The sequence below is a fragment of the Calonectris borealis genome, chromosome 15 (genome assembly GCF_964195595.1).
Source record: "Calonectris borealis chromosome 15, bCalBor7.hap1.2, whole genome shotgun sequence".
Lineage (NCBI taxonomy): Eukaryota > Metazoa > Chordata > Aves > Procellariiformes > Procellariidae > Calonectris > Calonectris borealis.
In genome coordinates, this window is record NC_134326.1 from 3,745,799 (window position 1) to 3,769,328 (window position 23,530).

At 49.4% G+C, this 23,530-nt stretch overlaps 1 protein-coding gene, 2 long non-coding RNA genes and 1 other non-coding gene across 16 annotated transcripts in view; 1 reads left to right on the forward strand and 3 right to left on the reverse strand.

Annotated features, from left to right (window-relative positions):
- MATR3 (matrin 3) overlaps window positions 1-7,833 on the reverse strand; it is a 27,420-nt gene extending 19,587 nt beyond the window's left edge. For 2 of the 12 annotated variants that reach the window (XM_075164047.1, XM_075164045.1), the window contains exon 1: window positions 7,425-7,684. Coding sequence is in view for 7 of the 12 variants with exons in the window: in XM_075164048.1 (XP_075020149.1) it covers window positions 4,330-4,484; window positions 5,523-5,604 (237 nt within the window). In the remaining 5 variants the exon portion in view is untranslated. Of the gene's footprint in view, window positions 1-1,370; window positions 1,398-2,121; window positions 2,423-4,329; window positions 4,485-5,522; window positions 5,620-5,702; window positions 5,763-7,424; window positions 7,686-7,753 lie in introns of those variants that run through there. The other 10 variants (XM_075164052.1, XM_075164057.1, XM_075164050.1 and 7 more) reach the window with 10 other exon arrangements.
- Window positions 7,834-7,933: 100 nt separating this feature from the next.
- On the forward strand, window positions 7,934-11,755 carry LOC142088596 (uncharacterized). Its single transcript, XR_012675880.1, has 3 exons — window positions 7,934-8,227; window positions 9,259-9,407; window positions 9,494-11,755. It is a non-coding gene; the product is annotated as an uncharacterized LOC142088596 (long non-coding RNA).
- LOC142088595 (uncharacterized) lies at window positions 11,287-13,258 on the reverse strand. Of its 2 annotated transcripts, none has more exons than XR_012675878.1 (3): window positions 13,149-13,258; window positions 12,473-12,570; window positions 11,287-11,613 (listed from the first exon to the last, which is right to left on the reverse strand). It is a non-coding gene; the product is annotated as an uncharacterized LOC142088595 (long non-coding RNA). The 2 variants fall into 2 exon arrangements; XR_012675879.1 differs by lacking the exon at window positions 13,149-13,258 and adding an exon at window positions 12,911-12,978.
- Window positions 11,785-11,988, reverse strand: LOC142088980 (small nucleolar RNA SNORA74). The gene has a single exon (XR_012676071.1). It is a non-coding gene; the product is annotated as a small nucleolar RNA SNORA74 (small nucleolar RNA).
- Window positions 13,259-23,530: the final 10,272 nt, after the last annotated feature.

The following is a 23,530-nucleotide window of genomic DNA, read 5'->3' on the forward strand; positions in this document are numbered from 1 at the left end:
TCCCTGTCTCGTACCAGCATACTGCTGCTTCCTTGGTTCAGCTCTGACACTTTCATACCATGACCACATGTGGTAGTTAAAGATCCTAAAGCAATACTCGTAAGAGAGAGAGATCTGCCCCGTGTCCCACTGAAATACTAACCTCGTATTTAAATATTTGGTTCAACTGCATTTACTCGAGGTTTTAACTAAACAGTGTATCAATATCCACAGTATATTTTATGGTACAATGGATATATTTCATAAAATGTTCTTTTTTCTTTTTAGTGCAGAGCAGAAATAAACTGTAATACTTCTCCCCATACTCTTTCAGCCCTGGGATACACAAACTTCAAAGCAATTCAACACAGATGAGAACATTCCACCAGGAATACGCTCTTCTTGGGTCCCCGATGTGGTAAAGCCCTTTCAAATCTCTGCAGAGCAGTTTTGCCTCTCCAACACTGCCACTCAGATGCACATAAAACACAATCACTTGAAAAAGAAACAGGCACAAATTGCACAGCTCCAGATGAAATCGGCTTCTAAGAGAACAGGTACGTTTGGGGAGAAGTGAAAAGGACAAAATGAAAGCAAGGATTTTTCCTTGAAGAGACCAGTTCTGCAGAAGGCAATTTCTCTTGTACTGGAAACAGAAGAAAAAAGGTCAAGGTTATGAGCATGTATCTATCCCAACTGCCTACTCAATCCAGAGCCCTGTTTCAATAGCACGTAAAGTTTTTTCTACTTCAAGTCGAAAAGCATTTGGGTTTTCTTTCTCAGTAACAGCGCGCTACAAAATTATGCATTTATGTAGAAAAATAATGGATTCCATGAGAGATACATAAAGGACACAAAAATCCACACAGAACTCCACCTTTGAAAAGTAACTGCTTTATACAGTTTGCTACATATTCTGTTATCAGTACATCTGAACTCATATTCCAGCTCTGCTTTTAAGATCCACGTACTTTGGAGTCACTTAAAGTAAGCTTAATTGTGTAACATTTGGTTAAGAATAAGAAATTGAGAAACATGGGGATGAAAGTAAGTTTAAAAGTATCGGAGGCAGAAGACAGAAAAGCACTGCAAAAAGCTTCAGAGGAAAACAGTAAAACAAGAACATACGGAGAGCAGATGAGGCAAATTCTAAGTGAGATATCCAGCACAGGCTGACCCCACTAAAGAACACCTGAGTAGAAAGCATTTAAGAACTGTATTGTAAAAACCAAGCCTTTTTTGGGTACTGTGTTTTAGCTTACATACATTCAGTAATCTTCAAAGCACTTTATGACAATTTTACAAGTTAATCCTTACTCCTTCCATTTTTACATATAAATTTTCTTCTAGTTCATTCACACACTTACAGAATGGTTTGAAACTGAACTTACTGGATTCTTCATAAAATCAGATATTCCAGAGAGCTTTACAAACCAGACCCTGACAGTGATTCAGCAGACAACCATGTGGTTGTCAGGAAAGGCACGGTGCATCCTGCTGTTAATGCAAGGACCTGCACTATTCAAGTTTTCACTAAATCAGGAAAGTTCTCCACTCTTCCTCTTTGAACAGATGCTCACTAATCCTCCTGTCACAATTTTCAACTGGCAGTTCATTGTCCGCTGCTCTGGAGAGATTAGCAGAGAACAAACCCCATCACATCCCAGTCTGTCACGGCCCTGGGCTGCAGAGAACCTGATTACATGCCATGCTTTGACCCCACATACGCACGGAGGTTTTATATAACCATACTGTGCTGCTGCTGCAAACACCCACAGAAGAAAGAAGCAAAGGGGAGGAAAAAAAAACCACAGTAAAGATGGGGGGAAAAACGAGACAAAGAAACAAAGAGGGACAATCTTATGAAAAAGCATGAAGTGGGACAGTACGACAATTGTATGATGAAGACAGAATATAAAGTTGGCAGTTGGTGTGCTAGCCAGTGAACTGCCCTATACCTAATCAGGTATTCAAGTGGAGGACTTAGAAAAACTAAGTTTCTGAGTTATCCTCAAAAATCACTATTTATCACATCACTGTCATCTTGCAACTGCTGTTGTACTCTACTCCTAACCATCCCCATTCTTTAAGATCAGATGAAGAAAACAAAACAAGGTAGGGGAAGAGCTCTAAAAATCATACCAAAGAATGTTTAACTTCCACATGGTCAGGTTTAATATGCGATTCTGAGGTGGCATTTCTTGCGTTGATCGCTTCCGAAAGGTTTCATGTCAGTATCTGATAGAGACAGGTTCCCACGGACCAATGCCAGCTTTTAAGCAAGTGTGCCATCAACTGAGTCACAGCAACAAGATGAGTATGACTGAACAAAGCTGTCTAAAGATCCAGACATGATTTAGCCGAGTTGAAAGTGTTATGCTAATTGTTCTTCATGTAATTTCAGCTATACTGGGAACAGACAGGCTTTCAGATATACATTTTTAAGATCTGTGGACAGAAATTTGGCCATATTAAGATTTGAAAATATATAATATAAAGCAATCTTGAAGTCAGTTGAAAGTCAAAATGTTACTAGATTTCCAGACAAATGCGGACAATGAAAAAAACATTTTATATCTACAAGTTGCAAAAGAGTTTTCTGTAAAGGCAGACAACAAAAATAAGAAATTTGAATCCTACAGAATACACTGCTACCAAATAAAGGCCAAAATGAGGCTGATTTTCAAACACTGTAGAAGGTTTTTCTTTTAATGTAAAACTGATTATAAACTCTTTTCAATAAAACTTATAGAACTCTTGCTCCACATAAGTATTAATTTTGTTCCTGAAAACAGTTTAATTCAGTGAATTCTTGGGATACATTGATCGTGCTGAACACGATAACCTTAGATTACCACCTTTTATGGAACACCAGTAGGCTGAAAATAATTCCCTAGCTCCCTATTCCTTCTACCTCTTTCAGGTTTTTTTAACCTGTGCTTAATATTAAAGTTATAATATCTTGTTCTTAGAACAACTCGTCTTTTACCTATTCCTCTTCCACTATTTATAGAAAAGTCTCAAAAATGAAAAATAACTGTTTTCACTTTCTAGTCAGTTTCACTTTCACTTCAAAAACAAGAGTACTCAAAACACACTGAATTTAATCAAATAAACTCAATTATGGTAAAAACATGAAATAATTTGCAAGCTGAAAAACACACCCTCAGTTTGTAACAACACAAGACTTTTGAAGACTGTACACCCTTGGGAAAAAAGTCTCAGAGTTTCACATCCACAATCCTTGCTCTTTGGATAAAAATTTACAGGTTTTTCTTCTCCTCCCTTATGTGTTATACTCAGTGCAGCAATCCCTTTTGCAGCCATCTATTATGCTATGGAAGAATTCTTCTCAGCAAATAGAAGAATATGCTTCTCAGCAAAACTGTCTCCAAGACATCATGGCAAAAAAGGTTATTAACAGAAGAGATCTGGAAGTTCAAGTGAAAAATTTAGACAGACAGCTCCCTATGTTGCTCTGAGAAATAATGGTAGTAAAAACAAGAACTTGCAAGGAAATTAGAAGCAGATGTTATCTAGCTGCTGAATGACCGACTGCAACGGATTTGAAGTCTACGGGATAATTTTAACTTGGATAATACAGAAAAGGCCACTGTTTTTCCAAAGGCAAAGGGGGAATTGTCTAGCAGCCTTACAGAAAATGCAGATTATCACCCATTTCAGGTACCAGTATTGAGTGGTTATTTAATATGCAAGAAAACAACTCATCTTGTTCAACTGATCTTCAAAGGTCACGACCTCAAAAATTTGAGCAGCACCTGGCACACTGGATGCATGTGCTTTTTTTGTGCACAGATTAGACAGTCTGTTTCAGGCCTTGCAGAACAACTGGAAGAGTTTTATTTCTTAGGATTATGTTCAGCTTCATCTCAGTGACCTGCTTGATCAGAGGAGCACGTAATCTGAGATCTGAAGTTACTGTAACAGAGGATTGCTTCAGAACAGGGAAGTATTACATATGAAAAAGACATTTTTATAAATGGGGAATTAAAATGACTAGTTTAGCAATCAAGAATCTTAAAAGAACTTACACAGTTTTCAACGTTTGAATGCAGAAAAGAGCACTGTAAAAGATGCTGATTTCCTATTTCTGCTTGTTATGTAATTTAAAAAATTCAAGCATCCTTCTTTTCGTAAGAAGCGCATGGAAAAAAGTGCATTTATTCCTTTACAGAAACAACAGAAGTGAAAAAAGGGTCCAAGGAACAGTACAGAAAGAGTAGAGGAGGCAAAAAATGTGTACTTTTAGCAAGGGAAAATAGAAACAGCCAGGAACATGTAGAATAACTGCTATCACGCGTACTGACCGCTCCATAAACACATGATTACCTCTATGTCTTCCATGCCCTCCTTCCCACTACTTGTAAGCCCGCTCTTTGTCACTACCTTCAGAGCTCCACCTCTACAGCAAGATGGATGCACACAGGTTCCGGCACCTACGAAAAGCTCCGTGAAGCCATTAAGACTTGGTGAAACAGAAGGGTCTGCCAAAAACAGAGTCATTGCAGAATGATGTAGGATCTTAGATTGGAAGCTCTGGTAATAACGGCCGTATGTTCATGCACTTGGCAAAGCGAGGAGACAATCGCTATTCATTCACACCAGTTTTGGGGATGAATAGTCTCACAGGCACCAAAACTTTGACAAACATACCATAATCATTTTTAAAAAAAAATTAGGTCATACATAAAGTGATCCAAAGACAGACCGTATCAGAGAGTTAATCAGTGTAACAGAGAACCAATTTAACTTCTTTTTTTTAAAAACCAAAACAGAACACTTCTGTATTCTGATCTGGTAAGTGATTAAAAAGCCTTCTGACTAATCAGTGAATGTAAGTCTGCCTCCAGGCATTTTCAGAGCAGGGATAAAATCGCATTCTTTCCCAGCTGAAATCTTGCATGCGGTTATAGACATGTATTCTAGCTACAGAGAAGAATCAAGGGACTGTTTGACTGCTTTAGTGCTCAAAATAAAAACTCTCTTGTTTAAGTTATGACTACACAATATGGTACTTAAACACTCGCAAACTAAATTAGTTCAGAAATATTGTGAGGTATTTGCTTTTGTTTTCAAGACTTGTTGACTTAGAGCACTGAGGAAGAATGCAAGCAGCATAGAGGCTACAAAAATACACTCATAAATCCACAAATAAATTGAATGGAAATAATTTCTTTGCAGCTTTGCTTACAACAGCTTCTCCCCCAGATTTGCTGAGCTACCCAGGACACTGTCAAGTATTAGATTATAAAATATCTTTGCATTCACCAAAACTCTCCGCAGAGATATGTGCAAGTCACAGAGGAGGGTAGTAGACAGTATTTACTTCTTTATTTCCCACCAAATTAAGGAGCATTTTTATTTCAGTGTAGTCCTGAATAAACCAGGTGGCAATCATATTTCAGTTGTATGGATCATAATACCATGGATCCTTAATTTAGTTTGGAGCCTCAAAGACTGACTCTTCTTCCCTCCTCCTTAATTGGCTTTTAGTTTTTATCTTTAGGAACATGGATATTCACATTTTAAGGATGCATTTAGGAATTCCTCTTCGTTAGTCTTCCCATCATTTAGTGCTGGGATGTACGCAACACCTAGATACATGCAAAACACTGGAAACTGAAGTTTTCAATACACAGCAACTTCAGACAGCTTCTTTAAAACAAACACACAAAAAAGGCTCGTGACATTGCAAGCCTCACCAGAATCATTAGGAAGCAATCAAAATTCTTGAATTTGTTGTGCAGATTTCATCTCCTTACCTAGTGCACAATATAAAAGTACAGATATTGGGTTACCACTGAACAAACACTTGGACAAGGCTCAAGTGCCAGTATCCTCACTCAAATTTAATTATTCCATGTAATTCAGTAATGAATCATTTTGTGTGTTTTTTTGCTAAATTCAAGACAGAAGTTCACTAATTTCTCAGTAATACATTAAAAGTGTTAATATACATTTCACTACATTTTGAAAAAATAATGTATGATTTTAATATATTAAAGTTTTCAATGTATTAACATGTTTCAAAATTCAGGAAGATTAAACCACTGGATGAACAGATTCTTTATAAAGAAGTATCAGAAAACACTCCCTTTTCCTCTTCTGAGGCACGAAAACTACACAGACTGCTTTAAGAGACTTACATTTTCAACAAGAGTTGCTCCCTACTTATCTTACTCTAGGAAGTCAGGACCACCTACTCCACTGATAGTTCAAAAAAACCCCAAGAATTTAAGGCTGAGTAAAAAGAATAAAGACTATTCAATTGTTTAAAAAAAAGTATCAGATACTTTTTTCCCAAAGGTATGCTTCGTGGAAAGGAAAAAAGCCCCACATTTAAAAGAGGGATTTTTTAGCTTGTTTTCTACAGCATAAATGCTTGATTTATCAGAACAAAGCAGTTCTTCAGGTTCCCAGAAAGTTCTTTTTAACTTTTGCTTATTTTCAGCATAGGTGAACTTTATATCTCATTACTTCGGCTCTGGAAACAAAATATGTACATAAAAAACATAGAACGTTATTAATCCACCACAGGAGGAGAAAAAAAAAAATCCCTGCAGCATGATTTGTAACCACAGCCTAAATTATATGAAAGTGAAACTGAGCAGAAAGAGGAGTCAAACGGATGCTTCCACTGCCAGTATTCTTAATGCTCAACTCATTAATTCTTAATGCCAGATAAACATCAAAACCAGCAGTTTTTGAAACTAACGGCCTTCAGAGACGTTAAGGCGGCATGCACGTTACCGACATGCCATTTAACTTCCGAGTGGACGTTTTTGGGGGCTGGGGAGGAAAGATGCCGACTGTGAGGCCCCAGCCGGAACCAGGAGCGCTAGCGGGGCGCTCCGGTGGTTGCAGCCGGCGGGCGAAGCGTGGTTTTAGCTGGGGTCACCCCCGAAAACACGTTTTACGTGCCGAAACACCGCGCACCCGCGAAGAACCCCCTCTCCCGCCCTCAGCGAGCGCCGGGCAGGGCCCACGGGGCGCTCCCGGCCCGCCGCTGCGCCCCCGGCGCAGGCCGCGCACGGCCGCCGGAGCCGGCCCTTCCCGGCGGGCGGCCGGCCGCGGTGCAGCAAGGGGGGGCGGCGGGGCGCCGGCGGGCCGGGCCGCGGGGCTTTGTTCGGGCCCGCCGGAGGCCGCGCGGCCCGGCCCGGCCGCAGTACCGCCAGGCGGCGGGCGGGGGCGCCGGCTGGCGCTGCGGGCGGCCCGTGGGGCAGCCGGCGGGGCCGCGGCACCGGCCGGGCCGGGCCCGCCGCTCCCGCATGCGCGCTGCCGCCGCGCGCCAGGCCCGCTCCCCCCCGGCCGCTCCTAACGGACGTCCACCCCCGCCTCCCCACCTCCCCCCCGCGGAGCGGCGGCCGCCGACGCCGGTTCCCAACATGGCGGCGAGCCGGGGGCGGCCGCAGCGCCGCTCCTACCTGCGGGCCGGGGGCGGCGAGATGGGAGCGCGGCGGCGCCTCCCGTTCGCTGTCGCACCAGCGGCGGGGGAGGGGAGGGACGGAGGGAGGGAGGCGGCTGCGCGAGCCCCGCGCACGTCTCGCCACGCTCGCGAGAGCACGCCCGCCCGCTGCCCGCCCGCTCACGTGCCCGGCGGCGGCCGCCCCGCTCCGCGCCGCTCGCCTCCGCGCCGCTCCGCTCCGCTCGCTGGCTACGGCCGCCAGCCCCGCCCTCCGTGTGTGGATGTGGCCGGGCGGGGGAGAGGGAGGCGCCGCCGGGCCGGGTCTCGCGAGAGGTGGGAGCCGCTCACCGTGCTCTCGCGAGAGTCCTGCCGCGCCGCACGGCGCCGGCCCGCCGCCCGCCCCCCGCTCATTGTCCGCGCGCTCCCGCGGGGGCGGATGGGAAGGCGCTCGGGGCGGGGCTCGGCACCGCCCGCCTGTCCCCGCCCCCCCGTCGCGGGCTGAGGGAAGGGGGGGTCGTGGGGCCCAGGTTCGCGGCCGCCCTCAGCCTCCTCAGCGCCTCCCGCCCGCGCAGCTCTGCCGCCACCGCCCGCCACCGCAGGAGGGCGGCGGGGGGACAACCGGAGGGACAGTCCCTGGGTCGGTGCCCTCTGAACCCCAGGCTCCCCGGGAAGAAATGTGTCCCCAGCCCCAGCGGAGGCTCCTCAGACAGAGCCAGGGCTCCCCTCGGGTTCCGCGCCGGCCGCTGCCTCTCCCGCTGTCCGTGACTGGAAACGGAGGAGCGGGTAACAGTAGCCAGGCGCTTTAGCGTGTATTTGCCCAAGGTAATACGGGTTCCTCGCTGCCACTGGGCTCTTCTAACCCCCAAAGCGTTGTTACCTTTGTAATAGGGCAGACACTCATAGTCCCTGCAGCTCCCTAGGCCGGGCTCCTGGCAGCCAGTGCGGCCATGCTCTGTCAGCTCAAGCCTAAGGACTGCTCTCCTCAGCAGGATGAAGATGTTACCATCTCTAAAATATTTAAGACAATGGGCTCTCGATGCCTATTAGGTTCATTAGAAGATTCTGGTAAAAAAAAAAAAAAGACCAACACAGCTTGTGTGCAAGGCTTTCCTTTTCATCTAAGCCAATATTGCCACCTTGCGCTGGTGGGAGGAAAGTTCACTTTTCCTGTGCTCTCCTTAAATTTGTCGATTTTTATGACCGAAATAGGACTTGTAGAATTGGGCAAGTAATATTTATCATTTAAAATTCTTTCACATTCAATATTTTTCTTTCCAATTTGATTTGGAGCTAAAGGCTCAGTCTCTCCATCATCTTGGAAGCTGCCATGTTCCAGCAGCTTTACAAAGGTGAGGGTGTGTAGCTGAATTCAGTCTCCAGGGGAAAGGAAAAATCTGCCTTTTGAATTCACCATAGGCTGATTTTTCTTCTCTATATGTGGCTGGAGAGTACAATGAAACAATAACACAGAAGGTGTTTGAGAAAAACAGGGGATTGGTACAAAATACTTGTTGAAATAATATGAGAGTGCTCAGAGGACAAACACAAGAAATTCAGCTCTCTTAACATGCTCAGGATAAAAAACAATTAAGCGCTCAAAAACAAACACATAAATCTAAGTTAACAATACTTCAGTACTGCAGAGCAGTAAAAGCAGAGCAAAGCGCCTTGATGAAATGTAGAGCAATCCAGCCACTTTTGCCCAGTAAAAGTCATATATAGATTGCAAAATGTACGGTGCTAATAAACAGAATCATAAATCATGTTAGCATTTCCTGAGTACAAAAGCGGTTCTTGCTCCATTTCCCTGGCTTTATTTCAACGCCAGTGTTTTGTTCCTCTTGCACCACAAGGGTTCTCTCCCAATTTCCTTTGCTGTCCTTCGGTCAAGGCACCAAACTGGCGGCAAGGTGAATCATTTTGACCTTTATTGATTGCATTTGCACTGCAAAAGGAGCCGTACAGCGCTGACCGTCGCTACCCTGCTAACACAGCCGCTGCGGTAAGACACACAGCTCCAGTTCCCTAAGCCTGTACTCTTGCCCATCACTGGAGAACATTTATGACATTCCTGTTTCTCTTTTCCAGTATTGCAGGAAGCCTGGTGGATTTGGGGAAAAAGTGCTACCTCCCAGCTGTCTGAGAGTTGCGGGGCCTCAGAAGAGCTCTCGCGGTGCGTGAGGCGCGCACCAACCAAAGCTCTGCAGCCATTCCGGAGCGCTCTGATGGGATATCCCCCACTGCCAGTGGCAGGCGTGCTGCGAGGGTGCCCCAACAGACTTCCCCTGTCCTTCCCTACTGCCTTTTTTGTCGTAGCGCAGCCAGGCCTTCAAGTCTTGGCTCAGCCCTGAGATGAATGTAGTAGAGCTTTATTGCGGAAACAGTTTTTCAAGGAAATAAGCCCGTCAGCGTGTATTTATTGTCCCTATAGCACGTGCTTTATGTGGCTGACAGAGAGTGGCTATTCCTCATTTTTGCCCATTTCAGAAATACCTGGTACAGAAGTGGAGTCCCCTGGCACAGCGAGCGTCTGTCTTGGCAGTCAGCGGGCACAAAGCCTCTGCAGCGAGAACTGAGGGCCCACCCTGAGGGCAGCGGGCAGCCAGCCGTCAGGACACCCCTCGCTCCTGCCCCCGGTGAGGACTGGGAAAGAGAAGATGGCTAGGCACAACATAAATCCATAGGAAACCTGGTCATTAGTTTTGCAGGCAGAACTTGTGCGTATAGAACCAGTAAAATTGTATTCGTGTATGTCATAGGCTTCAACTAAGAAAAAACTTCTTCCCAATAACGTTGAATACTTCAACAAGTATTTCTGTATAGAGTATAACAAATGCATACTCAAAGATCAGTGATATTCCGATGGCAGGAGGGCTAACAGATAAGTGAGCAATGCCAGGGACATTTAAAAATTAAGAAAGTCCTGAAAAAATTCAGCGCTGTAATTCATTTATACGGAACTAACTACATGACAGAAGCACCTATTTGACATAAACCATCAATAACCTAGGAACTAACCCGATGTGTGCTATCGTTTTATCAAAAGCCTCACGTTCATGAACTCCAGCCACTAACAACTTGAATATGTTGACACTTACGCTCCTGCAGATAGCATGGTGTACAACAGCGGTCTCCTGTCCATGCTTCTGAGTTTAATTTGTGTATAGATGGCACTGTAGCTACAGTAGCATCTATGACAGGATAATTGTAATGTCACTGAAGACCATCGAACCATTTTTTAAACACTGAAAACAGAAGTTTTAGTCTAAAAAACCTCCTAAGTTTGGATTACTTAAACACAGGGTTCTGCAGAAGACTGCACTGAATCCGAATGGGTCAGGCATCTCGGCGAGAGCAATACACTCCTTTATTCTGACAACTACAGTCACTTTTGAGTTTAAACAGCATTTTTGTCTGCATCCATGATGGTCGTCTTTCCCCTCTCCACCAGTTTCAATCTATTTTACATATCTGGCAGCCTTTTCCAGCTCCCCCATCTTTTGCGGGCTTCGTCTCCCCCCAGGCCCAGGGAAGGGAGATAACGAGAAAGTTCTGTCAAGTCAGGAACTGAAGCATGGGAAGATCTCTTGAGAACTTGTACTGGCTGTGTAGCAGCAGAAATAGGAATTCCAGACCTTACATCCTTTATGGAAGACTTTAAACATCTGATCTCCTTCAAAGTGCTGGAGGAAAGGAAGCCTTGTTAAAACTCCATCCTTGCAGCAGAGGCTACGGCGGACAGCGTGCGTGCGTGGCAGGAAGGGGCACCAGGCACCCAGTGTCCTGCCTCTCCAGTCTCCCACAGACAAGAATTCAATGCGACCTTCAAATCCTGCTGGACCCGACAGCCTTACGATATAATGAAAACCAAAACGAGCAAGTTTAAATATGAGCAAGTTTAATAAATAGAGGTCACAAAAAATATAATTTAAAACAAGCAGTGAGATGGAATTAACAATCAACAAATTGCATATGTAATTCTTGTTATACCTTGCGCCCAACCATCTCTGATGTTTCCAGTTACTACATCCAGATCCTGAAAACAAGTACTTCTCCAGCAGTCCACTTAAATTGTGGAAGTTTCCATCTTCTCAATCTCTTTCAAATGGGGATCTTCAAAGCAGCACCAACAGCTCATTTCTTTTCTTCTGACAACTACTGCTGGTCCAGCAAGCCCCCACCTGCAGCGAAACTTGCCAACCATTTGCCTGTAATTAAAAATCATACAAAGACACTTAACAGGAGTATCTCTGAAGACTCCAAATTCAACCCTTAACACTGACCAGTTAATTAGCTGACCTTCATTTTTATACAAAAGATGCAATATTAAACAAAATGCCTGCAACAGAATTTTTTTTTTTTTTATTTTCTGACTGCGTGTTGTCTGCATCCAATCTAGGATTAACTCCACCGAGAAGGAGTTACTCCACTCTCAAGTATGCAGAGTGCTGCCAAAACCTGGCACCCTCTGGCACTAGAACAGCACCAGTGGTGCCAGGAGTGACTCGGCAGCGCATTTCTCTCCCAGCAGCATAACACTATCACAGGCACTGAGCAGCAATGGGTAGCTGACTACCGCTGGATGAAACAACTCAACGTTGACTTTTTTAAAGGACAGAAGGAAGTAGAGGCCCAAAAGTACATCCCTCTGGTGACACAGGCCTCGCTTCTAACACCTCCCCTCATCAGGGCTTCCTCCAGCAACGGAGGTTTATCACTAGATAAACCAGGTTATTATCTCCACCCCAGAGCACCAGAGGCTGGCACAACAGCCCACTCGCAAGCCGGCAGAGGACATTTAGTTTACTCAGTATGGCAGAACGAGCAGTCTTTTTGCCCATCTCCCCTTGTTGGCTTGTGGAGAGACCTCACCCACACAGCTCGAAAGGCTCCTGAGCTCTCCCTGCGCCTCAAGTGCGGGTTATTCCTTCACATCTCCTCTGCACAGGCACAGGTCACGCTACCAGAGCGGCAGTCTCCTCCCGAAGACACCTCATTTGGCTGCTTCCACCTCCTGCAAAACTCAGGGGTTTTCATAAACGAAGGCCACCAGTGAGGACCCATTACCTGAGGGCTGCATCATCCAGACGGCCCTTTGCCACCCAAGGCCTTCGATTTACAGCAATCCCTTCACGCACGCTTAAGCCGCATATCAGCTGGAAGCCCTAAAGAGAGCACAAGAGAAACATTACTTCAAATATTCAATTAATTAAATCTGTATTAATATTGCTAAACAGCTGGGATCTGGCTTGCGGAAGGGGAAAAAAAAAAATCAAACCGAATAATAGGCTGAAAAATTACTTCTAAACGGCACAGACTGAACGCGTTACCCTCTGGTCCCAGGGCCTCAGAGGTTATCAGCCAGCGTGGGCCGCCGGGCACGACCGCCTTTCGGCCATTAATAACAATTAAAAAAAAGGGGGAATATTTCACGCGGCGTTTTCCGCTTCCAGAGCCCTGCGGAGGGGCGAGACACCCCAGGTCTCCAACCCCGGTGCCCCTCACCTCACGGCGACCGGGGAGGGGACGACGCCCGCCGCCTTCCCCTCACCTCACGGCGGCCGGGGAGGGGACACTCCCGCCGCCTTCCCCTCACCTCATGGCGGCAGGGAAGGGGGAGGACACACACTCCCGCTGCCTTCCCCTCACCTCACGGCAGCAGGGGAGGGGGGACGACTCCCGCCGCCTTCCCCTCACCTCACCTCACGGCGGCAGGGGAGGCGGACCGGCGCCTGCACCTCACCTCATGGCGGCCGTCCCGGCCCAGTGCCTCTCCCTCCCCTCATGGCGGCGGGCGCCGAAAGAGAGCGGGCCCCGCCGCGCCGCCGAGGTGTTTCCGCAGGCACCGCCCCGCTGCCTCGGCCGCTCCCCTCGGGGCGGGCCCGACCCGGCGCGGCGCGGCTCGGGGCGCCGGAGAAACGGCGGTGTCAGGTATGAGCTTGTATCTCATCAGGCAGCGTTTCTACAGAGTGAGTTCCCACCTCCAGTCCCCAGCTGTGACAGACAATTAAGGTTACAAAGGCGCTTTTCATCAGCGCCCAGCTAACGCCCCGAAGCCGCTCTGCGGTCGGGCTGGGCGGTACCGCCACGGTACGCGCGGCAGTAACGTCCGAGGGAAACGGGACCGACTGGCACAGCAGAACTTTTCCTGCAGCGATTTATTGAATTTTCTCTCCCCTCCCACAGCATTGCTCTTTCTGTTGCTGCGGGGACTGCCTGTGCGGCACAAATGCTGTCGAGCCACGGTCCGGTGGGCACAGAAGATGCACGGTACCGAGCCTGCAGCGCGGGAGCTGGAGAACGCGGGTGACCCGGGGCAGGGAGCGAGTCCCGGGCACGGGGGTTCGGGAGCTGGGTGTAACAGTGCAGCATCGCTCGTGCTGTTGCAGGTGTCGGTCTGTCCCTTCCTCGGCTTGTAGCACACGTATTTTTGAAGCATTACAGCTCCGTGCTACTGCAGGTCCCTCGAGCTGTGCCAGCAGAGCGTGGTTCATGTCCTGATTTAACCCATCCTGCTGACATACGGGAGCAAAATCCCTCGGATGTGATCCCTCCTTTATTCTGTAACTGAGCATTTGCTCGACAGGGGTTAAACAGGCTTCTGGAGCCTGTTGTGTTGCTTTGAACACAGACTGCAGGGCTGCGTTGGCGTGCAGGGAGTTCAAGGCAGGCTGTGTCTAGACTAGAGGAGCTCTTCTGAACGTCCGCTGTGCTTTTGTTTTGTGGTAATTTACATCCCTAATCTGGCTTGAAACAAAGCATTTCAGTCCCTTTAGTCCCCAGCTCGGCACTTGCAGGCGAAAAGGACGATGTACTTAGCTTCCACCAAGCTAAGATGAACAACAGGCCAAGCAGGGATCTCAGTATCAAAGAATAACGTGGTATTTGCTGACATCGACTATGGCCTGGGAGAGGAGGAAGGCCAACACAGCTATGCAGGTGAAACCGCCATGAAACCAACTCTCGGGTAGTCAAGCCAGTGCTGTGGACACTGCTGGGGTGCTGCTTCAGGCAGCTGCCCGCATCTCCCATCCCCAGGCCTGGAAGCAGGCGGGAGGTCAGGCAGGAGGACCTGCTGCCCAGCCAGGCGCTGTTTCCAGTCACGGCGTGGCTGTGCTCAGCTCTGCAGACCGGCGTCTGGCCAGGCTGCTGCAGCGCAGACTCCAGGCATGGCATTGCTGGGCTCAGCCTGCTTCAGAAGCCTTTTCTCATCCCCTCAGAGGGATGCAGCCGATGTAGAGGGCACGTTCGCCAGGAGGTTGTGGCAGAAGAGGGCTTTACTTGATATCCACGGCAGAGCTGTTGTGTTTCACTTGGTGTGGCACCTTTTATCCAAAGTTCACAAATAATGTGCAAGCATTTGCTTGAGCCCCCCTCGCCACATGAGATAAACCAATGCTCCAAGCGCAATTACTAGAGGGGAAAGCTGTGCAGGAACACAGGGAAATCTATGCTGTGAAGTGAGAGGCTGGTCCTGGCATCGAGAGGTGCTGAGTTCTGGTATTTGGCATTCAGAAAGCTTTTGAAGTATTTCCTGATCCTGCTGAAAACGTCTTATTATAAGAGGCAAAGCATATTAATTTGGGCCCCACACCGTGCTAATGAGTTATACAGCTTCCAAACTGGAGCCATCGCTTAGGCAGCCTGCTCCGGGTTGCAGCAGAGCTCCCCATCCATCCCCGTCTGTGAGCACGTGCCCTCAGCCACAGGCAGTAAGATCCCCAGTAACAAAATCATGAAGAGCCCTCTGTGTTTGCTATTACCTGTCCCTCCACCATAGTAGCTTTTCATCAGCCTTGGATCTTCTGCGTTGGAGCATAGCCAGGAAACTGCTGCCCTTCACTAGCTTCATCACTAGCTGAGAAAGCACCTAGCATTTTCCACCGCTCAGCACCAGCCTCTGTCCCCGCACGCAGCCGTGGCTGTCCTGGGCAGAGCAAGCCGGCATTTCCTGGGATGAGGCAGGGGCAGGCTGCCTCGGGGAGGAGTACCCCACACGCCATGGCCTGCATGATCATCCCTGCATCCAGGAAGAGTAGCTGCCCACCTTGGGCCAAAAAAAGGCTAAGAAACATTTGAAGAGGACAGGGATGGGAGCAGATGATTGCCTGAGGCAAGAGACAGCATCAGCTGAGCGTTGGTGGCATCCCCAAGCTCTGAGAGCCTAAGCTACAGGAGGAGCATGGGGGAGGGATCCCAGCCTTTCCCCAGAGGTGTTTAAAATGTCTCACTGGACCACAAAGCCCCGATGAAAAACTTCCTTTGAACAGATCCCAAGTGAGAAGTTCTACCTACACCGCCGTGCCTGGCCATGGACACACGGCATGCTGAGCCGGTGTTAAGGCATCTGATGGAGGCTGGGGAAGGTGTAGCTGTGTCTCTCTCCCAGCAAGGGATTTGGCAGGACTACACCTGTAGTCTGCTTGTTTCAGGGCAGGCTTTTTGCTGTTTGCAGCCCACAGCCATTTCTGAGCTGGCTTTTCCTACCTCGTGTGTCTGAAGTGCAGTATCAGGGGTAAGCAGAGAGCCAGCTCTGGTTCCCCTTAGCTGGTGCTTGATTTCATTTTTTCCAGCTTCACAGATCCTGTGTTTCCTGCACTGGTTCTCCACGCCCCTATGTGTGCATCTCAGCATTGAGGTCGGTGTGGATGCTTACAGCAAAGTGGATCTTGCTGAACTCTCCAGCTTCAATTCGGGAAGAAAAGTACTTTTACTGCTTGGATATGGCACTTTGAACCAGAGGTCCTTCCACTGCAGCTCAGCACACAGGTGGCACTGCGTCCTTCCATGCTGAGAAGGAAAATTAGCCCTCAGAACCCAAGGAGAGACTCAAGACAGATTCTCCAGCCTGGAAGAAATTGCTTTCTTAGCCAGATAATCGAACTAGATAGAGAAATACTAATGGAATAAATCGTTTCCACACTCTCAAAGCAAGAATAGGGACTTTTCTATCAGAGACAAATTTTCTCTTAGCCCCCGACTTGTTAAACTGGGGTGCTTCTGGGCTTTCTATCCATCTGAACGGGAGCCATGCTTTTCATCCGACTCCAGAGAGGACCCTGCAATTTCCACTTCCCCGCTGTCATCAGAAGATGGCATTACAGACTTAAAAGCTGAGCCGACTCTGCTCATGCTTAGAGATCTTTCCGAGACCCTGGGGTGTCCAGCTGTGGACTTAACCCTGCCTGCTGAGCTCCTCCAGGTCTCAGCCCCCAACACTTGCTTTTAATCACGTCCCTTTAATGTCAAGGCTGTGCTTTAAGCACACGGCACACGGAATGAAAAGCTGCAGCCGTTATTCCTGTAACCTGTGAGCCATCCAATTGCACTGATTTAAGCTAGGTATAGTTTTGACAGTTAATGGCATGCAGAGCGCTTTAATCTGGACCTGCAACACCTCCGGCTCTTCCAGGGCCTCCTCTGCCCCCGAGGAGACACTGCTAATCAGACCAAGCCGTGAAGTAGTTTAAGATGTCGCTAAAGAGAGCCACGGGCGAATCATGAGCGAAACACACCCGACTCGTTTTGTTGCAAAGCACTGTCAAATTTAGAACTGTCTTTTGTTTGCCTGAGAGTGATTTGGGAAAGCGATGATAAGTCTTTCAATAATTTATAGCTTTAAAATAATAACAAAAAGAGAAAACTCACTTTTCTTAGATACGTTTTTTGAAAAATAAAGTTTACTTTGAGTTAGGTGCGTAAAGCCCCAGTGCAGTGCATTATCCCCTCTGTATTTCTCCTGCTACCTGTGCCCTCACAGGGGTGCAGCCTGCCCACCCATGGCATGACCCACAGCTCAGCTTGGCCCCGCTGGTAAGGAAGCTCCAGCCCCACTCGCTGCCCCAGCAGCTCAGGAGAGGGCATCAGCAATGGCCTTGGCTCGTATGGGGTTGTGCTCCCCTTCAGCCCTTGCTGCTGCCATCAAAGCAGGCAACGCTTTGGCCAGGCTACCATAGTTGTGCTCGCTTGCTGGGTAGTTTCTGTTTGCCGAGGGTTATACGCAGCTTGGATCAGCCCCAAGGGACCACCAGCCCTTAATGGCCCTGACCAGCCTCTCCTGACTCCCCCACACTCAGGGAGCCCCATTTAAGCTCAGCCCTGGAGCTTCGCTCCTCCCTTGAGTGGTTCTGCAGGAATGCCTGGCTCCAGCCCTGCCTCTGCTCCTGGATGGACCCCTTGGCTCCTGGAAGGACCCTTGGACATATGTTGTAGCTGTGTCTCTGGCTCTATTTTCTAGGTGAATTTTAGACCTACGTTGTAACCATGCTTCCAGCCTTGTCCTCGGCTCATCTCTTCTTGTTCCTGGGTGGGCCCTGGACCTGGGTTGTTCCAAGCTGTACCTGGGACTGCTGGGGGACCCTGTAACCAGCACCGGGCTGTGCTCAGACCTAGTGGGACTGTGCTGGCTGGTGATGGTGATATCTCTGCTGGGGTCACCCTGGTTTCCCTTCCCTTAGGGAGCAGCTGCCCTTCCTGCTCCCTGCTGGGCCCATCATCTTGTTGCAAGAAAGTACAAAACCTGTTAGTCTCTACACTGACCCTACTCCCCATGGACCTTCCTGGGACCTGGTGGGAGGGAGTTGTTCTGCTGTGGTATTCAGTGGCTACATCAGGAGAGGAAGATGCAGGGCTGGGTTAACATGAGGCTTGCTGTTGGATGCTCCAGGCCTCATCCACCAGTTGTTTCCTGCAAGAAGCAGCTGTGATCTAACTGCATCTCCTTCCCTGGCCAAGGGCCCTGCAGCCTCTCACTAGGGCTTCGTATTTGGCTGTCTTGATAGGTCGGTGGCTGTGCTGCCTCCTGGGGTGACAGCTCTCCGCGGTGATGGCAGTGGGCAAGATCTGTTGCTGAGCTGTCTCTGAGGCTGTAGCTGGATGCGTCCCTCTGGGCAGCGCAGGGAAATGCCGGTCAGGCTGTTCCCTTCACTGTGGAGCTAGAGAGCAACCTCCCCTGGCGCAGAGGGAAGAGCGATCAAAAAAGGTTATATAAACCAAAATCAGCCTACCAGCACCAAGTGCAGTGCCGCTCCGCAGCTGGCTGGGCAGCAGCATGCCCTGCCTGCCTCCCTGCCCGCAGCCCCTCTCCCCAGCCACCCCCCCCCCAGGCCTGCCTGGGTTTCAGCTCGCTGCCAGAGCACGGGTCTTTTTGTTGTTCAAAATGTGCTCGGGCAGCACGAGGAGCCTGTGCGGTTCCCCTCTGTTCTTGGCTGAAACTGCTGCAGAGCAATTTCTTTTTCCCTTTTATCTCTGGCAGAGCCCTGGAGCTCTGCTCCCTTCCCCTCCCATCCCTGCTACTGAGCTCCCCCCGGCCGAGTCTCCTTCCCTGGCGTCCCCTTCCCCTTCCAGCTCCTATTCAACCCCCATGTTTTCTCTTCTCTTCCCTCCTTCAGCGCTGCCATCCAGGAGACAGATTGCAAACTGCAATCTCTTACTCAGTGCCTTTCATCTAACAGATCCTAAACCACTTTCTCAGGGTGATAAATGTGATCTGCTAATCCTGTGGAGGGGGATCCCCCGGGACACAAGCCACCTCTGGGATCTTTGGCAGATCTCGTGGCATCAAGCCGCAGGTTCGGTCTCGGTTGCAAATGTACAAGTGGTAAAGTAGCTGCCTTGCCCCCGAGCAGGGGCATCACAACTTGCTCCCCCACACCCTCTTCATCTTGGGAATTTACACCTGCAGCAAGACTAACCAAAGCAGCTCTTCCTCCCTGCAGCGGTCCCCCAGGCCCCTTTTCGGCGAGGAAGCAGCTCTGTGGGGCAGGCAGCAAGGTACGGGATTAAGTACGGGGAGGAGACCTGGAGGAGGCCTTGCACAGCACCCACCTGAGCACGCGAGTGGGCTGTTCTGGATCTCTAATTACTCTAAATCATGCTGTGATAATAAACCCCAGTTACGCTGAGTCCCATTTTGCTGGTGCTGGTTTAATTCTTATAAAGCCTGACTCGCGCCCCAGGGGATTTTAGCCGGTGCTGGCACCAGGAGCAGGGGCTGTAAGCACGGCCCGTGTATCCTGGGGTCGGGTGTGGGTGGAGATGCGTGGACACTCCAAGAAAAGCACCAGCCCAGCATTTTAGAGTAGAACTAACTAGAAACAGTTTATTCCATTAAAAAAAAGAAGGAAAAAAAAAATCATTCTTAATTAGGACAGAAACCCCCAGATTGGCTTTTTTAAAGAAAAAGCCTAAAAATATCATTTTTGCTTTGATTTGAAAACTATTTTTTGCTTTTCAGACTGCAAGATAAAACACATTTGAATTGATGATGCATTTCACAACAAAAATATATCCCTTTTCATCTTGAAAATGCTGAAATGGGTTGTTTCAAAATTTTTGACATTTACCCCCTTTTTTAAAAAACAAAATTTTTAATTTAGCTGAAATGTCTTTTTTTGAAAGGAAACTCTTGATTACATTTTTTTACAACAGCTTTAATTAGAATTAACAATTACAGCTGATTCTTAGCTGGGTGATAAACAGCTGGACTGAATCCACTCCGCAGCCCCCTCTGCTCCGGGACTTCCAAACAAGCTCCAGCACTAGCGGGCGTTCAAGCATTTTAGCCTTGTCTAGTCACTGGAATTTGTTTTTCTGTCTTTTTTTCCCCTACTCTTTCTCCTCTGCGGATGTTTTTTACCAGTGCGGCATCTCTGACAGTCAGGGAACTTCACAGTGAGTTGAGATCGCGTGGATTTCTCGAGGAAGAAGCAGCATACTAGTTTTTCCTATTTTCCTCCCATGAGGAAAGCAGGCAACAGGAAGGCAGCTGGGTCTGTAGATACTATGTTCACCTCCAGATGACAGGAAAGTCTGAGGTCTGTGGGACCATCGGGGGGAAGAGCGAGGCGAAGGCTGGGGATGAAGCTAGTGTTGCTGGTAAAGGGAAGCACATGGCATTAAAGCAGAATGGGCTAAGCCTGAGAAAAGCATTAGGTGAGGATCAGGAGATGGGTTGGTCTGGCCAGAAGAAGGCCAGGAAGGGCATCCTGCTTACACCAGACCCCCATCAGGCGGAGGGGAACCCTTGCTTGTCATGCACAGGGTGATGCTTGTTGTATGCAGCAGCTCAGGACCCCCAGGGCAAGGGCTCGTTCTGGGCAGCTCTGAATCCGTCGGCCCAAGCTGCTGTGTCCACCGCCTCTGCAGCAAAACCCATCCATTAGCCGGAGGGTTCCCAGGCTCGTGACCACCCTGGAGAGCCCCAGTGACCAGCAGAAAGGTGCTGCAGAGAATCCAGGTGGCTTTTTGGGGCTGGAGCCCAGGTCAAAACCTTCTCAGATGGCATCCCAAAGATGTCCAGGGCCTTCTACCCCATGGTGCAGGGCTGGGGGGCTCAGCTGCTGTCCCGCCAGTGCTTCCCTCTGTCCAGGATGATTTTCACATGCTCTTTGGGGACAAGGGAAGGATCGCCGCAGCAGTGTGAATGGAGAGGAAGGGCATGGTGGTGGAGGGGAAGGGAAGATGTTAAAGTTTGCTCTTAAAACCCCTAAAACCTCTGTTTCAGGCACCCAGGCAGGTTTGTCCAGCCTTTGCAGGCAACCTCCAAAGAGCCAACAGGCACTGGGGCACCGTCCTTTGCCAAAACCAACGGCCCCGGTGCCCACCGTGGCTCTCCTGCTGCCGGGTCCAGTGCTCGTCACTGCTGCTCATCCCTGCCTTGGCTCGTTGTTCTCCCTGGAGACAAGCCCACGGCTTCAGCCTGTCCCACCTTGCTCCTCTTCCTCCCCTGCCAAACAGTTATTACCATCTCGGATGATCTTGAGATGGTATTAAGCGGGAGGGAGGTTTCCATATAGAAGTCTCCCTGTGATTAATGAATTAAGAGATTTTGTGAAAATTAAAGCCTTTCTTCATACTTCGCACTTTCAGCTCTTCAGCTGTTGCTTTTTCTGCTTCTCTACAGAAATCCCTGTGGGCCTGGCTCACCCCATCCCTTTTACCAAGGTTTCCTCCCCACCGTGACCTGGAGATGTGGCTGGCAGCACCCACTGCTCTTTGCCACCCAGTTTCCCCAAAAGCTTCACCCTGGCAGACCCTGCCGCTCCCAAGCCAGCGGTTGCAGAGAGGAGGGTGCTGCGAGCACGGCTTATTTATACACAAACCCAGCCCAGGAGAGGGGCCGTAAATTCCTCTTTATTTCCGTATTTATCATTGCAGTTCAGATGGATGAGGAATCCAACGGAAAGTTTAGCCGAAACGGAGAGGAAATGAAAAAGTGTCGGTAAGCGGCAGCTCAGCCGAGAGACTGGCAGCCTCGAGGGTTTCCAGCAGCAAAAAGGCTTTCAATTACCTCGCCGCGCTGCTGCTCGATAGCATCTTTGTTTCCACAGCCGCGCTGCCGGGATGGATGGGGCAGTGGGTCCTCGCTGTGGAGCACCCTGTGACCCCAGCCGTTTTCCCAAAGTCCGGTCGTTACAGCGATGTGGACCTAAGACTCTAAAAAAAAAAAAAAAGGCATGTTTGGTCTTGTTGGTGTTTTACAGGGCTGTTTTCTCCCTGATGCTGGTAGGTACCATGAGCAGCAGCAGAATGTGGGTGCTGAGGTGCAATAAATATCTCCAGGTAATGAGCATCGCGGTCACTTGCGCCATGGTGGAAAGGAGCCACAAAGGCTTTGCTGGACAACTTCAGAGCATCCAGCGCTGGGCGTTGGTGATGGATGATGATTTAAAGCCCATTTTTGCAGGGAATAACGGCTCATAACCGTCCCCTCTCCTTTAACTGTGCAACACCGCTGAGATTTATGGTCTCCTTGTTTCCACTTTGAGAAGTGTTTTATTAGTCGTCCCTGCACTTGCTCCCAAACCCGCGTGTGCTGTGGTGTGGGGATGCTTCAAACGCAGTGAAGAGGAGGTGGCAGCGCGGGATGCGGCTCCCGGAGTGGCAGGGATGGGAGCTTCCCGGGAGCTTTCCAAGGATCTGAAACCTTCAGCCCTGGGAGAGACCATCTGCCCACGGGCCAAGGGAGCCTGGCTCAGCCCGGGCAGCTCTGCCGGGGGGTAACTGGGACCGCAACTCTGTGCCTAGGGCCGTGTGTCCCTGGGGAGGAGGCTGGGGATGGAGCTGCCCCGTCGCTGCCTGCTCGGTCCCCCTCCAGCATCCCACGCTGGTGGCTTTATTCTTACCGAAATCCCTGCTTGGACACCTGGAAAGGAAGGACACCTAGAGGTGACTGCTTCTAGAAAGGGTCCCTGAGGACCCTGCTGCCCGCCCAGTCGCAGCCAAGCTGGTGGCACTAAAAATTCAACGTTCCCTTCACACCAGTTATGAGCTCGCCAGGTCCCTCTGCTCTTGCTACGGGCTTTATTCTCCTCTCTGCTTCTAAACCATCTGTACATGGCTTCCTAGGAAAGTGGCTTTGAATTGATCACCTTTGCCGCCTTATCTAATTTAATCCAAACCTGATATCAAATGGGAGCGAGAGAGGGAAGCCCGGTGGGAAGCCTGCGTGCGGCAAACCACTTGGCTGTGATGAACGGCATCGTTAATAACCCGTAATGAAATGCTGGAGTCATCTGGCATTGCCGGGCTCTTGAAATAAGGCAGAGCCTGCCCTCGCTCCCCCGGCTGAAGCCGCCAGGCTCCCACGAGGGCCGAGCCATCCTGCGGCTGCGTCCCAGAGGGAGAAGAGTCGTCAGGGACCGACACCCGCCGGGATCCCGGCCCCGAGCTGCGCCGCTGCCGCGCGGGCAGCAGCTCACCCGGACGGAAACCTCGTGCTTCGGCCCCGCTGGCAGAGCGGGGACGGCCCCTCGGCTGGTCACATCCCATTTACCGCTCCGGAGCCTCCGAGGGATTGACGGCAAAAGTGCTCAGATGAGTCTTTTTTTTTTTTTTTGGACAGTGAATGAAATAGCGTTTGGGCTGGTGGTGACGAGAGGCTGCAAGTGGGACCCGTCTGATCCTTACAGCAATTTGGGGAGGCTGATGCTGACGTGGCAGAACTGGTCCTGCAAAAGCCCCCAGGTCCCAGCACTGAAAATGGGTGAGAAAAAGCATTTTTAAAGGCAAGCGGGGTAACCCTGCAGCTGTGATGCCACCCCATCTCAAGCCTGGGGTTCACCTCTGCCCTCTCTGGATGCATCTGCACTGCAAAAATCATCTGCTCTGAACTCAGACTGGGTC